Below are 16,790 nucleotides of genomic sequence, written 5' to 3' on the forward strand. Positions count from 1 at the left end.
ATTAAAATTAATATCTCTTTAAACTTTTAAAATTAAGTAGCCGTATCAGCTGTTCCACTATCAGTTGCGGGTCACTGATGTTCTAAATCTTGAATTCTTCCACCAGGCATTCTACGAAGTTATAGGACTACAGCTACTACATAAAAAATTAGTTGAACCTATTTCTGATTTGAAAATCGATATCTTGTTGTCACCCTCAAAACAATGTTTCGTTCCAACATTCTCGAACCTTCCATTTATTTCTACGTATCTATCATCAAGTATACCTTTTTACTTCTGTAACAAAAAATATTTCCACAAAAACTTGGGTAGTCCGATGATATAATTCACCAAACATATAACCTGACCTTTGGGACCTTCGCTCCGAGAATGCTAATCCCAGTAGTCTGGGAGGACCAAAACAAATTTCAGGTTACGCATAACTTTGTTGCCGAATAAAATGAGAATATGGCCAGTGTATATTAAGTTAGATATTGAAGATGAAGAAATATGTTTTCTAGGGATTCTTTAACTTCATGATGTTGTCCTGTTTGCGGTCTATTTCCAGTAATTGATTATCTGTTGTCTTTTCTTGTAACACATTCAGGTTTCTATGAATGTTCTGATTATAGAGAAACTAAGTTATGAGGTCAATTTTTATTGGGTTTTCTATTAGCTTAGGTTTTCTATTGGTTAGGAACCTAGAACTACAATCTTATTTAGCGTGATAATGATGTACTAACAAGGACTCCAATTTAATGTTCTGGCTACAAAATTCCTCCAAATTAAATAATAAGCTATCGTACTTTACCTTCGGGTATATTACACAAAACATATTATTTCTTAACAACATCAAGATTTTTTGTTGCCACCTAAAAAAGCAATGGAAATAAGCTTAACTGTTTTTTCTCTCATTCAGTTGTCATACATCTATGTATGTTATTAACATCTATGAATAAAAGAGTGTCGGTTGCCGTAGTCATGTTTTTTTGGGTCAGCCATAAGTTCAAGGCGAGTTTATGAGGGTTCGTTCAAAGTTATTCAATGGTCCCGGATTGTGGCTTTATAACTATATTAGCTAGGTTTTATGTTTTTTCAGTCTGGATTTTAAGGAAGTATTAGTAAGCAAAAACAATAATTAACACGTTTTAGGTACCTATCTAAGTAACTTAATTATCTAGAATTTATTGTTGAACTAAGTATAAATCGAAATTAAAATAATCTATAGCATTAGCTCAAAACTATATAAACCCTGAAATCATCTAGATTATGACAAAAAAAGGTACACCTATCATCTAGATTGATAGCAAAACCATATTATATCAATCTCCAAACAACATAAGAAGATAAAACGACAAAACTAGAACATTTCAACACCTACCTCCAAAAATAAAAACTCTCAAATTAAAAAGCTGAATATTACGTAAATGTCGTAGATTTCACGGGATACAGATTTCAGTCCTAATTTCACGTTTTCCTTCACGAAAGCGAACGTGAAACAGACATGATGAAGGACGGTACTCTCAACGTCGCACACTTGGCTAGACCCATATTTGGACAGACGCCAAAATCTTCAGTTATGATTAAACAACTGTGCATTCATTAATTATTGCGAAAAATATGGAGTGCAACCAACAAGGTGTGGTTTTTTTGCCAACGTCGGTTTAGTTCACATTCGTACCATAAATTAGAACTCACTATTTTAAAGATATGTTACTCTAAATCTTAAAATTGTGCTTTTTTTGCACTTACGCTGTGTTTATAGTTTTGTATTTACGCTTTGAAATTATATGCCTAATCTTATGTATGAACTGCAGTTTTTAGGAAAGTTGAAGAACTAACGTTTAGACAAGCGTCTGCCAAACACTCTGTTCATTGTTTTCTATGACATAATTCTTGCGAAAGCATTGTTTTACTGTTGACACATAGAAAGGAAAGATACGTAGATATATTTTGTACAACAAGTTTATGAAGCTTAAAACATCAAGCATAGTTTATACTGTTACGTGTTCCACAGTTTGACCCTTTTCACCACCACATGGTAATTATGTGCACGTTCTCGCTATTAAAACTTTATTATACAAACAACAGAGATTAAATTAATTTGTTAAAACAAAGCCTGCATAAAATTCAAATTTAGCAGCTTTACATTTTTAATATTATCTCTTAAAAAACAGTTGTCAGCCTTTATGCAAATAGAGTATATAGAAATGTACGAAAGTGTGTCTATCTGTCTGTCACCCTTTCACAGCTAAACTGCTGATATTAGTATGTGGGTGGAGGTAGTTAAAGATTCGGCCAGATACATAATAACATCTTAAAATCTTATGCAGCTGAAATACAAAAATCAACATGTAATGCAAGCGAAGCTGGTTAGTTATTTTTAAAACAGTTTTCAGCTTTTGCTAACTAAATTCTTATTTACACCACAAAACGTTGTATTTTCTAAGCTTTAAATAAAATGTAAGCAAAGTGATCCTTACGTTTGTATATTTTATTTCTAGCTTGTAACCTGTAAATCTGAGTCACTCGGTCTCAAGAACCACTTTGGTGGCTTCTTTAGCTAAGTTACGTAAATAAATCCGTGCTTGACATGCCTCTGTTTTAATCTTGTAGAACCACTTGTGAAGTTTTCGTGGGTGGTAGAATAGTGTTCGAGAAATTGTGTTTGAAACTGCTTGTTATGTTAAACTTAGTAGGAAAAGGTTGTATCTACACAGTGATAGTCTACTTTTAGGTATTAAAATATATCTTAATTTAAGGCCAAGAGTAAAATGTACTGTACAATACGTAAGTTAGGGTGAATATAGATACATTTAAAACTCTTAAACCCTTTTTACAGATTTTTATCTGACGTTTCTGGCATGTTTCTGCTTTGCATTCATAATTTATGTATATGGAAAAATCCTCGTTTTTTTTTCAAAAAAGCAAAGATTTAAAATGTCTAGTCTATATAATACTACTATATAATATATCTCTATATAACCCAACAAATATGAAACTCCACGCATTTCCTTTTCGAAATCTGTTTATTTATAACAAAATACTTTTTAACCAACCAATTTTTGTATTCAAAGGAAAATACTCGCCAAATAATATTAAAGATGAAAGGAGGAACACAACTATAGCATTTTTATCTATCTCTTTATCCTTAGTAGACCTTAAATTTCCTTTGTTGTTCGATCTTAGGCTTTACATTTCCCAGTTTCTTGAAACTCCGGCTCCAATTCTCTTCCTATCCACAATCCCGTTTATATTTCATGAACAACGTGCAGAGTAAACATTATTAAAGATTGTACAAGCTTGCGAGTATTCTTAGTTTGGTCTTCTGATTATTTAACAGAAAACTGCTGCAGTATTTGTTTCATTTAACTGAAAACAAACTAAGATTCTAGAGCATATTTATATATCTTTGTTCACGAGTTGAACATTTTTAAATTACACGTTCAAATTTGCAGCTAATTTGAGCAGGAAATTATTTCTTTTGCTCCACCTTCAATGTTATATGTCCCATTACATCAATGTCACTCGAGATGTAACGAGTAATTTAAATCAACGTAAGGAAAATAAGATAAGAAATCCAAATCTCAAATTTAAATTATGTTTCCAATACTAGTATTTAAATGTATAGTAATAAGTCAAGCAACTTGAATCGAGTTTCTCGGCTGTCTATAATGTTATACTTAGCTATTTTTTTATCCGCAAGGTTAGTGTCAAATGAAGCACGTTCTATACAAGGCTTTAGGGGTAGTTTAGGCGCGGCCCTGTTTGTTCAAACGATGCCTTTGTCCCTTCCATTACTTAGTTCGTTAATTTTGTATGACGCCGCGGATATAGTTTCAAGGATAACGATAACAACCTCTGTTACAATGAAAATGTTATTGTGCTTGGTTTCTAACTCGTTGGGCTTGTTAGAAATAAGATTACTAATATTATTCCTGGAAACATGGTTTTGTTTAAAATAAGGGAATTTACCGCGAAGTACATTGTTTCTGGTTTATCCCAAATATATACTATTTAGCGTAGTTACGCTATATATATTGCTAGAACAATTTCTGTAGTATAGTATACTATAGCAATTGTATTAGTGTTACATAATTTGCTATGAGGATTCCAGTTTAAAAAAAAACAAGTATTAACTTTCTCTATTGAGCAATTAATCTTGTGATATTTATGATCATTTCATTCTTATTTTTCCCTCCTATATTTGTACTATCTAACGTTAGTGTTAAAGTCTCTCAAAGACTTTAGCCTGTATTAAATTTCTGGTGCTACAATAAAAGTCACTCGGACCAACATATTTCATGCTCTCTTCCGCGCTAATTTAAAAAGGTAATCTCATTGCGTAGGCTTTTTTAACTTTATGTAAAACTCGTTGCTACATTTCAGGCTTGAATTGAAATTTATTATTTAGGTGTGCATATTTTCAAGTACATAATTGTCTGCGAAAAAGTTTATTTTACCTTGAAAAGAATAGAATTTTTGAAAATTACTGCTTATTGTTAGAAGTAAAATTCAAGACTTGCTAAAACCTAGGAAATCTCTGAGATACAATTTAAGCAAATCCTAACAGTTTCGAAGATAACGTAATAACATTTATACCAACCTCAATATAGCTGTAAATAAGTAAAAAAAAAGATCAAGTGTGAAACCACGTGACTATAGGTTCATTAGCATTATGTAACGGGTTTGACGCCGGATGCTGTATTCAGATGTATGTTGAAAGTCTTCTTTGACGTCATCAACTACATTGCACAAACAAAAAAAATACGTTTATATTATCTTTTCCATGTGTCCGTTACTTAGAAAAAATTATTTGGAAATTAGATTCACAATATGACCTGCTTTAATACTTTCTTGAAGATAATGCGGAAAAACTTGTCAAAAACATGTTTTTATTCAGGTTAGATTATCTAACAGGCAGGCTTACTGAAACATAAATATGAATGGACTCTAGCCTCTAGAAATAGCTGTAAATGATGAGCAATGTTCCGGCGTTCTAAATATTTAATGTCGCTTTACTGAATCTTAAAACTTAACTCTTCTAAACTTTACTTACGAATTCATAAACAGTATCCAAATCTGTACTGCTATTGTGATTATCATTATTTACACTAAATTGCTCCATATGATAAACTTCTTTATGTCCCCGAATAATAAGTTTTAGTTATATGAGTTCACCATATATAACAAATTTAAATTCTTCTGCTAAAATGTATTATTTATCAAGCATATTTTTATAGGCTACCACTAAAACATATTTTAGTCTCTCTGACTGTAAATACTTGAAAATGATCTATTGTACTATCAAAATAAAATTACTCATATTATGTATGAGTAATTTTATTTTGAGAGACAATCTGACATATTAAATTCTTACCTAAATCATACGACACAGGTGGAACTTTAGTCTGTCTGAAACATTCACATGCCTGTCCTGAACTCCAATTTACATGAAATAAAGGTTAGGATCTAGAATTTCATTTGACCTTTCTCTGACATACCTCTCCTTTGTCAAAAGTTTTTCGCTGACAAATATTTCGTGAAGGATTTACAGCTCAGTTGATTTTGTGATTGAAATACCTTGAGTAAAACGCGGTCAGATATTAGCTGGGTTACCGGTTAATGAAATGGAGTTGAATGTTTTTGACTTTAAGGACATGTGGTTTTATTCTGTTATGTTATTTTTAACCCTTTTGGCAAGCCGTTCTAATTCGGTAGTCTTGACTGGAAATACGTGGAAGCCAGAAATCCAAAAGAAAGAAAGAAAGTGTTTACGCGTCTTTTCGGAAATCTCCAAAGAACAGTTAAGAGAAATCGCGTTATATTTTTTTTTCGTAGTGTTTAAAAAAAAAATATCTTAAAATTTTCTCTCCTTAAAGAAGAAATAGAGACATTACATCAATCGATAGTCTGATGAAGCCTTCTCGAAGTGCTTGTAAATATTTTCCTTGAAATTGATACACGAAAGTTTATCCAGGCTAAGTGTAATTGAATGAAGCCGTCCATTACAAAAATGGAGCGATCGCCCTTGAAATAGTTTCCGCAAAATATTCATATCATCCGACCTATTTACGATAACGGTTTGTGAGGGCATCATGTCAGTTTTTGTCGTAATATATAAATGATTAATTTACTCAGTTTGCTCTCAACTTTGAGAGAGTAAAGACTGATTTTTTGGTGATATATTTCGATAAAAAATATATTGTGAAGTGTCCGAAGGATTGAAAGATGGTTCACTTCTTGTGTGAAAGGTATTGCTTTTTATACTACAGCATCAGTTTAAAGTATAATGTTTAAATATACTTATTTTTCGGACTACTTTTTTAATAATTGGAGGTTTATGTTTTTTTATGCGCTTTATTTGATGTGCGTCATCTATAATATTTTTGACTTAATATAAATTGAGTTTATCTCAATAAATATAAATATATTATACATTTCAAGCCTTTTTAATTATTTTCTTCTGTGCTAATTCTTAACCATACGGAATTCATAGCATGGAAGAGAAAAAGATTTTCTTTATAAGTCAAAGGAACCGGAATTAGGCCACACCATTTACAATAAACAATTTGAAGCATAATAAACGTTGCAATTGTAAAATGAATACAAAGTTCATCTCCATATTTCGCTTGACTAATTCCATCTGAAATTCCGAGCCTATAATACTTTCGTTTACACACAGTGCAATTGAATTCTGAACTGTTTCCCAATACCACTAACTTGGCAAGTAGCCAGCGCGTTGTAAATGACAGAGCGACTGACATGACACTACAGAATTATGCTAACTGTTTTATAATGGTCTTACAGGGTATTTAAATAAACATAAACGTAATTAATTTTTGTTCTTAAGTGTCAGTCAATTTATGGTGTAGTCCTTAATGTTTTGGATATAACATTACCTAATGTGGATAAAATCGAATAGTATTGCCACTTAAATAAATTATAGGGATTTTAGTCAAACACAACATCTTAAAAATTCCGATCCAAATCGTACAATTTTGATGCTGTGTTCCTTTTTTTAAAGACATCTCTCGCGCTAAGTACCGCTCTGGTTTCGCGGAGACTATTACAAACAGACACAATAAATAAGAGACCCGAAACAACTATTTGTGGATTGCAGAAATATTTATTCCGTGTGGTAATGAAACCCATCAACCCACGACCAGCCGGCTATCTTGGGTTTTAAAATTTTTTAAAGTTTTAACTACCTATAAATAATTGTTGTAATAGCTTTACAATATTAATTTCCTTCCCAGTCTAGAGTTAGTCACGTCTTAAAAGCGACTAATCCCCGCGTAGTGTATTCTTGCGCCGCTGTGGGTGGTCCAACCTAGATCTGAATACTAAACACAACATGTGCAGCCCAATATTGCTTTGATGATATTAGTGCTTTAGTTTCAAATAGGAGGAAGTGGAAATATAGATATGTGTCTGATTTATAACGATCATTATTGCATCAATAAAGTCATTTGATGTGCCGAAACAAACATACTTCTATATTGTTCTAAGTTTTATATTTTCACAAAAGTGTATTTTCTGGTCTCTCTGCCTTCCTCTACGGAAAAAAGGCGTGACTTTATGTATGTATGGAAAAACGTATTTTTCAATAACTATATTTTATCTTAAAATATGTATCATGAAACTATTACAAGAAATAACTAAATGTTTCCTACCAAACCTATCAACTATTTCAATTTTATGGAAAGCCTTATATCCTATCTAGTTACTTACGTTTTTCTCACTCAGTAATACATACTAGTACTAAGGGCTATAAATATCGTAATAGAGTCGGGTAGTTCTCTAATAGAAAAAAGTGCCGGCCACAGCTGGCGAAAAAACGTTATCAGACAACCCAAGGGCTAAAGAAAAAATTCTATTCCTTTCTTACTTTATTAAGTTTCTTTTTCTACGAAATCGGATCAAATTCCCATATGCCGCTTGATTTCTGTATTTTTTATTACATTATAAATGCTAAAGAGAGTTTTATTTGGTTTTAGTAACTCATATTTAATAACAAATCTTATTTTAGAACAAATTTAGTCATTGATTTATTTAACTGGATATAAGACTTGTGGTCAGTACTCGTTTTTCCGATACTAGAAAAATTGGAAACGTTAATACGACCAATGTCTTAAGTATAATTCACGCAAAAATACGTAACCTTATTAGTGGGTTTTGCTCCTGAAATTAATATCCCATGTTTTCTTGTTACAGAGGCTCACAAGTAAATCTATGCAACGGTGGTGCGGGCACAGCGGCCATGACAGGCCTTCCAAAAATACCCAATGGGTACGGAGATCAGAAGAAGCCGATGGCCACGCTCACACACTTACCCAAACGTCCTCCCGTAGACATCGAGTTCTCAGACTTATCATACTCAGTAAGCGAGGGAAGAAAGAGGGGTTACAAAGCTTTGCTCAAGTGCATAAATGGTACATTTAGATCTGGTGAACTCACTGCCATTATGGGGCCTTCTGGTGCCGGGAAAAGTACTCTTATGAACATATTAGCGGGATATAAGTAAGTTGATTATCTTTTATTCTTAATATAGCAAGTAAAACACTTTAGGTAGGACATTTCTTAAGTTCCGTTAGACTAATAAATATCCGTTGCCTAGTTAATGATATCTCAGTGATCCTCTATTAGTATTAATTATAAGTATTATATAGGATAGACAAGCTGACCTAGAAAATGTGAAGTTACTGTACTGTACAAAATAAAATATAAAAAAATATTTTGTACTCTATAAAAAAACTACATTTGTTTTGATCTGTTTAATATCCGCTATGAAGCGCGACCTCAAAGTGTTATGTTAACACGAAACTGATGATAAAACTGAATCATCTCATATCTCTGAACAGTCTGTACACAACAACGTACTAAAAACATAACACGCACATTACCGAACATGTTGTAAACAGTACATTTACACCAATATCTGACGAAGTAAAAATGTACTTGGAAATCCTCCAAAATACATCAAATTCCTTAACAATATTCTTTATTACTTACAGAACGTCCAATGTTAGCGGATCGATCCTCATCAACGGGAAAGAGAGAAACCTTAGACGGTTCCGAAAACTCTCCTGTTACATTATGCAGGACGACTGCCTGCTACCCCATCTGACCGTCAGAGAAGCCATGAACGTATCAGCGAATCTTAAACTAGGAAAAGACATGACAGTCACTGCCAAGAAGATCGTCATAGATGAAATATTGGAAATGTTGGGGCTCGTAGAAGCAGGAGACACAAGGACGATAAACTTATCAGGCGGTCAGAAGAAACGGCTGTCTATAGCTTTAGAGTTAGTTAACAACCCACCTGTAATGTTCTTCGATGAGCCTACATCAGGGCTCGACAGTTCATCGTGTTTCCAGTGTATATCGCTATTGAAATCGCTTGCTCGGGGCGGGAGAACTATCATATGCACCATACATCAACCGTCCGCGAGGCTGTTCGAAATGTTTGACTTTTTGTACACATTGGCTGACGGGCAATGTATATATCAAGGAAGAGTTAGTGGTTTAGTTCCGTTCCTGTCTTCTATGAATCTTCACTGCCCTAGTTATCACAACCCTGCTGATTATGGTGAGTTTTACACAAAAACATATTATTCTTATTACATTGCTTGTTTACATTGAAAGTGTGAATGAAAATCCAAACATGAGTATCAATCGATTGAAAATATGATGATAAATGTATTATAATCACAGTTCTGTGGAATCAATACTCTATTGTTAAAGTAACATCAATCAGGCATTGTTTATTTAAACGTCTAACGTTTTCAATAATGATGTTATATTGAAAATTCGTGATAATGTAGTATAGTTTGGTACTGTATTTGTAATTGGTAATGATGTAATTAGCTGGTTATAAGAAATTTCACTCATCTGAATCCAATCAAAAGAAATGTTAGTAAACTTTACCTACTTCATTATCTGTAGAATGTAAACATCTGAGTACATTCAATAAAATCCCTGTTTAGGGCTCGTTTACAATTAAATACTACTAATGGTCGTTGCCTTATTGTACCAATATTTGATATTTAGAAAAAATTTAATGCCATATTCATTCTCCATAACACTCTAAAGTTATTTCGCAGGCAAAGGTATTTACTTTCTTGTCAACCAATTTCACTTTTTCAACATTGTATTAATTTCTATCTCCAGTCGTTATTAAAACATCTTTAACTAAATCTTTATCAACATAGCCATCGTTTTGTTCCTTATCCTGTAAACCATCGTGATCGTAACCGTTATAGCTCCCGTCTATTTATGTTACTTCCAAATTGATTACATCAGTTCCACAAATAATATTATTGCTTCCCAACATGCGAGTCGCAAATAAAATTATGAGGTCAGAAATATAAGTATTACTTAATTCTTGAACTTTAGTTGTTCAAGCCTTGATTTGGAGTATTGATTGTTGTAGTTTAAATAACATCACGCATTGCTTTGAAGGGTTAAACATACACTTCATTTTCCTGAGTTAGGCCGGTTTGTACGGTTTTGGTTGTTTGATGTTTGTTTTAGAGAAATATTTTTGGGTGTCTATGTCATATTACTTAACTATAGCTAGCATATTTCCATACAGTAGACCGTATTTCAGCAATTAAGGAATCTATTACTTTTCTTCTTCTTATGATCGACATTTGCTGACCTTATCGACCACTGAGGCAATAGATTTAAATATATTTTTTCTTATTCTTCCATAAGTTTATATTTTAAAAATCATCTATCAGACAATAAATTATAGTTTGTGTCAGTCACAATAGCCACCAAAAACCTAAATTGATAATAATGAGTTCAAATTGTTTGTTGATCCAATTGCTTCCATTTAAATACCACAGATGATTGATGTAGCAAACAAAATGATTGAAAATTTATTGGTACGTATCAATCTAGGCTAGGTTGATTAGTCTTGATCACTACTAGTGGGTGTAAAGGTCATACCATCCATTTAATCCTTAGTTTTCAAGCAACTTAGAAAATATTATATGCCTTTTACTGTCTTTAATATCTTGCATATGGAAAGATTTTCCGAAATTTTCTCAATTCCCTTTAAGAAACTGTTGCCTAAAATTATCGGGGACAGTACAATTTTTACACGGGTTTTTTAGGTAGTTACGACAGATGACTAGAGAAAAAATAATTAATTCGATTAGTTTTTAAAAGAATAGTTTTGATGCTTATTATTAGTAAACATTTAATATTGAGGGTTTCGTTTTTTATACTGCTGTCTTACTAAATGGAAAATGAATGCTTTACTTCCCATACCTGAAAATATGTATAATTTTGTATGTACAATTTTGTAATCAACTTCGATTGTCAAGTCATTGTCGCTTGCTGTAATTCTGAGAAAGTATTTGGCGCTTCTATTTTTAGTCCCAATGATACAGCAGACATAAAAATTTAATGGAATATTACGACACTGACTGGGAATTTTGCGACACAGTTGATAAGCTCCAGATATACTTTTATAATATTGATGTAAATTGGCAAAGGAAGTTTGTAAGGATCGTACCAAGTACCGTCATTGCCTATCCCTATAGGAAGAAGGCATGACAGCATCAAATATGTCACATTTGCAATTTTAAATAGTTATCTCAATTATTATCGAGAAAACTATTCAAAATTACATATGTTTATAAATACTTAATTTATGATTTCATGATGATCTCACTACTATTGAGGCGAAAATTGGTAAAGAGCATAGTTGTTTGTTACTCTTTCCCTCATAAAATACTGTATGGATCGATTTGCTCGATAGTTTAGAACATACAGAATACTAGTATTTTGCCCGTGACTGTCTTACTGCCGGGCAAGGGTCTCCTCCCGAAAGAACAAATGGGTTCGGACTTGAGTCCATCACGCTGGCCTAATGCAGGTTGGGGACTTTAAATGCTCTTAAGAAATGTATTAAACAATTACTCGTTTAACTTCCTTAAATATATTAGCTACAGCAGAAACTACTAAGTATTAAATAAAATAGCATAAACACGTAAATTATTTTTCACCGAACACTCGCGGAAATTACCCGCAGGTTACAAGCAGAAGGAAAAATAACGTTCTCATGTAATTGTAGGGCGGCCTTGTCACTGTAAGGCTGTGAAGGTTGGATTTGTTAATAGATTGTATACGACGTCATGTTATAACATATGGGACCATTTTAGTTATAGGAGTATTCTTGAAAGACGAATAAAAACGGATAAGAGAAACGTACGTATTAGAAAATTTACCGCTAACTGATCTGCAATACAAACTCTAATATTGAAAAAGGTAGTTAGTAGCGTATGTAGAAAAAAAGTAAGTAAACAAAGTTCCTGTATGCAAGAATTGTTTAAAGAAGATTAAATTTGTACAAATTGTGCTGTCGGTTAAGAAATTTTAAAGAAATATTGTCAGGATAAACGGAAAAGAATTCCATGCAAAACTAGGAATTTTCCGCCAAAGTAAACATAGCACAAACTAGAATATATTTTCACTAGCATCCATATAAACGGTCCGTGGGTGTGACGAATTTCATGCATGAGTACGTACACATATCTGTTTATATTTTATACGTATTTGTATGATTGAAAGATTTGTATGGCTGCCTGTCATCGTCAACCCTCCAACATTTGATTGAAGGAAATTGATTCCCGTTTCGTAAATGTCAAACGTGCTTTATGAAGGAATCATAATGGCTTCGTCAAGGATTTCAATGTTTATTTAGGCACGGATTTCATAGAGATTTAAGAGTAATTTTTTGAAGGATCACTTTTTGTTTATTACCTTTAACTTGAGTATTGATTCTTTTGACAATACTTTTTAGGGGATGTAGAAGACTAGATTTAAATTAAATGTTTTATTAAACCATCTATAATTGACAGAAACAAATAAATATTGGAACGAATATTATAATGTTAAAATCGTCTAAATATGGTTTCTCTCAAATGTCTTCGCTGTGTATAATCACATCCTTGCAAACTCTGACCTAACCTTTAAAACGTTAACTTCATCAATTACTTCAAAGGTCAGCCTGGAGATTACTTAGCCGATTCCCTAATCTTAACTCCATATTAAGCATTTCCATCAAATTCACACTTAATTTGACTGCCTCCGTGGCACTCGCCGCTACCACTGCGTTCGGAAATCGTCGATCCACAAATAGTTGTTTCGAGTCTAGTTGTACTTTGTGTCCGTTGTTTGTATGTTTGTAAAAGACCCCACTCCATAGCAATTTCTTCAAATTTGTCTTTTTTTTTAAAACAAACAAATTTAAATTTCCTTTGGTCTTTTCAGTAATGGAAGTAGCGACGGGAGAGCACGGTGATTGGGTGCACAAGCTGGTGATGGCGGTGAACAAGGGCAACTGCGGCAGGGGACAGTCTTCTTCGTCATCATCCTCGTCTTCTGTGCCGCAGAACGTCAACTATAACAATCAGACCAGCAAGAATAATGCGCAGAAGGCCGAGGCACTTGCTATTGTGATAGGTAAGGATAAGATGTATTTATTTTAATAGTTTTTATGGAATTGACGGTCAATTAAAACTATCTATATACTAATGTACAAATAAATTCGACAGAGAGAATAGCCATGCGCCCACGGTGCAAATATTTACGTGGTCCATTTCCATGAGGCTTATCGCTAGTTTTCCACACTTGGGTGCTATTTTGCAATATCTTGAACCAAGTAAACGATTCGTTACTATCAAAAAGAAGTATTGGTCAATGAAAGAATAGCTATAAGCATCTGCTCTACACTAGTTTAAATATAATTAAGTTTTAATTTTAAAATTCGTGTCTCTCGTTTCAGATAAACCAACCTGCACTGTGATAGACATGTCCGAACCAGTCCTCAATCCTGAAAAGCAGAACGCTTTACCAAACTCCACAAACTTAGCACCAGTGACCTGCACCACCTCACTCTTGGACTCCAGCGAGAGCTTTACTAAGAAGCCCATCAAGACAGGCTTCCCGACCTCCGGGTGGAAGCAATTCTGGATCTTATTGAAGAGGACTTTTAGGAGCATTTTGCGAGATCAAATGTTGACGCACTTACGACTTTGTTCTCATACGGTGGTGGGGCTGCTGATCGGGTTCCTGTATTATGATATCGGGAGAGATGCTGCGAAGGTGATGAGCAACGCTGGATGTATATTCTTCACTGTGATGTTCACTATGTTTACTGCTATGATGCCTACTATTCTTACATGTGAGTATTTACATCTTTTCCTTCTTTTTGAGTTTTAGGAAAGTCTAAGCAACATGTGTTACGGACAACTGTGGTTTAGACCCCTGAGCGACCAAATCACTATTTATACCCTAAATAGCCTTGAAAACGCATTTTTTCGGAAGAAAAGATCATAATTTTAGCAAAACTGAATCCAGAAACCAATAAAAAACAATATGAAATTAAAAATTTTTGTCTATACGTCTCAGTACATTTCTCTCAAAGAATTTGTTGACTGATCTAAACAATTAACTTATTTTGTTCTTTGTTTCAGTCCCTACAGAGATGAGCGTTTTCGTGAGAGAGCACTTGAACTACTGGTATTCACTGAAAGCGTTCTACTTTGCAAAAACTATGGCGGATCTACCGTTTCAGGTAAAATACATATTTTATTTTTATTTATTGTTATTAATAATTGTACAAGCTTTCAGTCTCGACACACTACCTTTCTTGAAATAAATTGACAGTAATGACTAACATACGTGTTTTCTTTTCGCAGATCGTGTTTAGCGGGGTCTACGTGATGATAGTATACTTCATGACAGGCCAGCCGATGCAGACAGACCGAGTGCTTATGTTCACAACGATTAACATACTCACTGCACTAGTGGCACAGTCACTCGGTCTTCTCATCGGCGCCGCAATGAAGATCGAAACAGGTGTTTACCTCGGCCCCGTCACCACGATACCGGTGGTCCTCTTCTCTGGTTTCTTCGTCAATTTCAACGCAATTCCTAACTATCTTCAATGGCTTACGTACCTCAGCTACGTTAGGTACGGCTTCGAAGGCGCCATGCTCTCCGTCTACGGTTTCGGCAGAGAAAAACTGCATTGTTCAGAAGCTTACTGCCACTTCAGGAATCCCAATCTTTTCTTGAAAGAAATGACCATGGATAAGGCAAATTTCTGGATCGATGTCGGAGCTCTCAGCGCCCTTTTCGTCTTTATTAGGATAGTCTCTTACTTGGTATTAAGGTTCAAGTTAAAGATGATGCAGTAGGTTCGCATGCACAAAACGATCAGCTTCGTCGGCGATATTCTTTCCATTACGTGATTTGGAATCGGAGTTCGGATTAGTTCGGAGTACCTCGGAGTTCGCGTGTACAAGGATATTATTTAAACCATTCCTAATACGTTTTGTATTTAGCTTGGTGTGATTGGTCGGTGACTCGGTGAGAGAGTGTATGTTTTCATAGTGTTATCACGGCTAGCTACGCTTTATGAATGTACTTATAGGGGTGCATTATTAGCTCAACGGTCTTAAGTCCGATTCTTTATCAAAACTTTGATCATCACGGATTCTGATAGCAAGTTCGTAGTATATAATAATAATTAATAAAAAATAGTTTTCGAAATACTTTAGCTTTTTAGTACGCAGGTTAAATATAGATTGTTTATACGTACCCATAGGGGTTAGTTTAAGGTTTTATAGGAAATCGGGCCCATGACTTAAGTTTTAAGTTCCTTAATTAGTGTTTTTCATACGTTATTGTTATTTTACATCACGCGTAGGCGATATAAACTTGTATGTACTCAACATTCTTAGATATTTAATTAGTATTTTAAAGTACCTTTCATTACGCTAAAGATTTTTTCGTAAATCTCTATGTCTATCCTAATTACCAGTATTTATTATTAAATAAACGACTGTGATTTTTATAAAATGCTGTTGTTTTTTTTTGTTTATAACCCTTTAATGTTAAAAAAAAACCAAGCCAAGAAAGTAATCGGGCAGAGAGAAAGCAGATAAAGGAAGCTATCTAATGTTCTCACTGAAATCAATTTGGAAATTGTTAATGCCAATGACAAAGCCCTGAGTTCGATACTCAGGCGTGAAAAGTAGTTGTTGGATCTTTTCATTAGAACATTTTAGTACCAGGTAACGTGCTCAGTTGCTTAAAATAATACAAAAGAGATACACATCACAAACTGCTGCTAAACTTTGAGTAAAACCTCTTGAGTTTCCTTGGAGATAAAAGATAAACTTTATCACACATTTTCTCTTTAATCACAGAAGAAACAGTAGGTTTGCTACTATAAGCGCCGTGCCTAATATCGTAGATTCGAATACTGAACAAACAACAATACAATATTTTAGTTGTCCTTTATAAGCCTCATGGGTACCTCCATTATTTAATGAGATCTCACTGTCCGGTAGGTTATTATATTTGTATAATCAATCATTATCGTTTAAAAGACAAACAAGTAAAAGAAACACCTTAAAATTGTAATAATCCATGAAATACTAGTGAGTATTTAGTACGAAAAGTACTACTAACGCCATCTACCGTTACAAATTTAAACCAAATGTCCTCGTTGTACCGCAAACGTTGCTAATTATCGTCAGTAGATGGCGTTGCTTGGACAAAAAAATTCTTTGTCATGTATATTGTCCTCGCTGTGTTATGTTCTGTTGTAAAATTTTGTTACAGATGTCACTCTTTTCAGAGTTTATTTTCGCCAAACAGAAGCGAAAACCCGCAAACCAGCACTGTTTATTGCTTCAGGAAAGGTATACGAATGTACATAGATACTAATTTTAAATTATGTGAAAGCAACTCTGTATTCCTTTTACGCTTACAAAATTGATCTT

General features: G+C 33.8%; 1 protein-coding gene across 2 annotated transcripts in view; it reads left to right on the plus strand.

Annotated features, from left to right (window-relative positions):
• Positions 1-15,861, plus strand: part of Atet (ABC transporter expressed in trachea) — a 54,983-nt gene extending 39,122 nt beyond the window's left edge. For both annotated transcript variants that reach the window (XM_076118117.1, XM_076118116.1), the window contains exons 3-8: positions 8,197-8,502; positions 8,997-9,571; positions 13,267-13,458; positions 13,781-14,179; positions 14,472-14,572; positions 14,697-15,861. In XM_076118117.1, coding sequence (XP_075974232.1) covers positions 8,197-8,502; positions 8,997-9,571; positions 13,267-13,458; positions 13,781-14,179; positions 14,472-14,572; positions 14,697-15,197 — 2,074 coding nt within the window. In that variant the 3' untranslated portion in view covers positions 15,198-15,861. The remainder of the gene's footprint in view (positions 1-8,196; positions 8,503-8,996; positions 9,572-13,266; positions 13,459-13,780; positions 14,180-14,471; positions 14,573-14,696) is intronic.
• The last annotated feature ends 929 nt before the right edge of the window (positions 15,862-16,790 follow it).

Source organism: Anticarsia gemmatalis, chromosome 9 (assembly GCF_050436995.1).
Source record: "Anticarsia gemmatalis isolate Benzon Research Colony breed Stoneville strain chromosome 9, ilAntGemm2 primary, whole genome shotgun sequence".
Lineage (NCBI taxonomy): Eukaryota > Metazoa > Arthropoda > Insecta > Lepidoptera > Erebidae > Anticarsia > Anticarsia gemmatalis.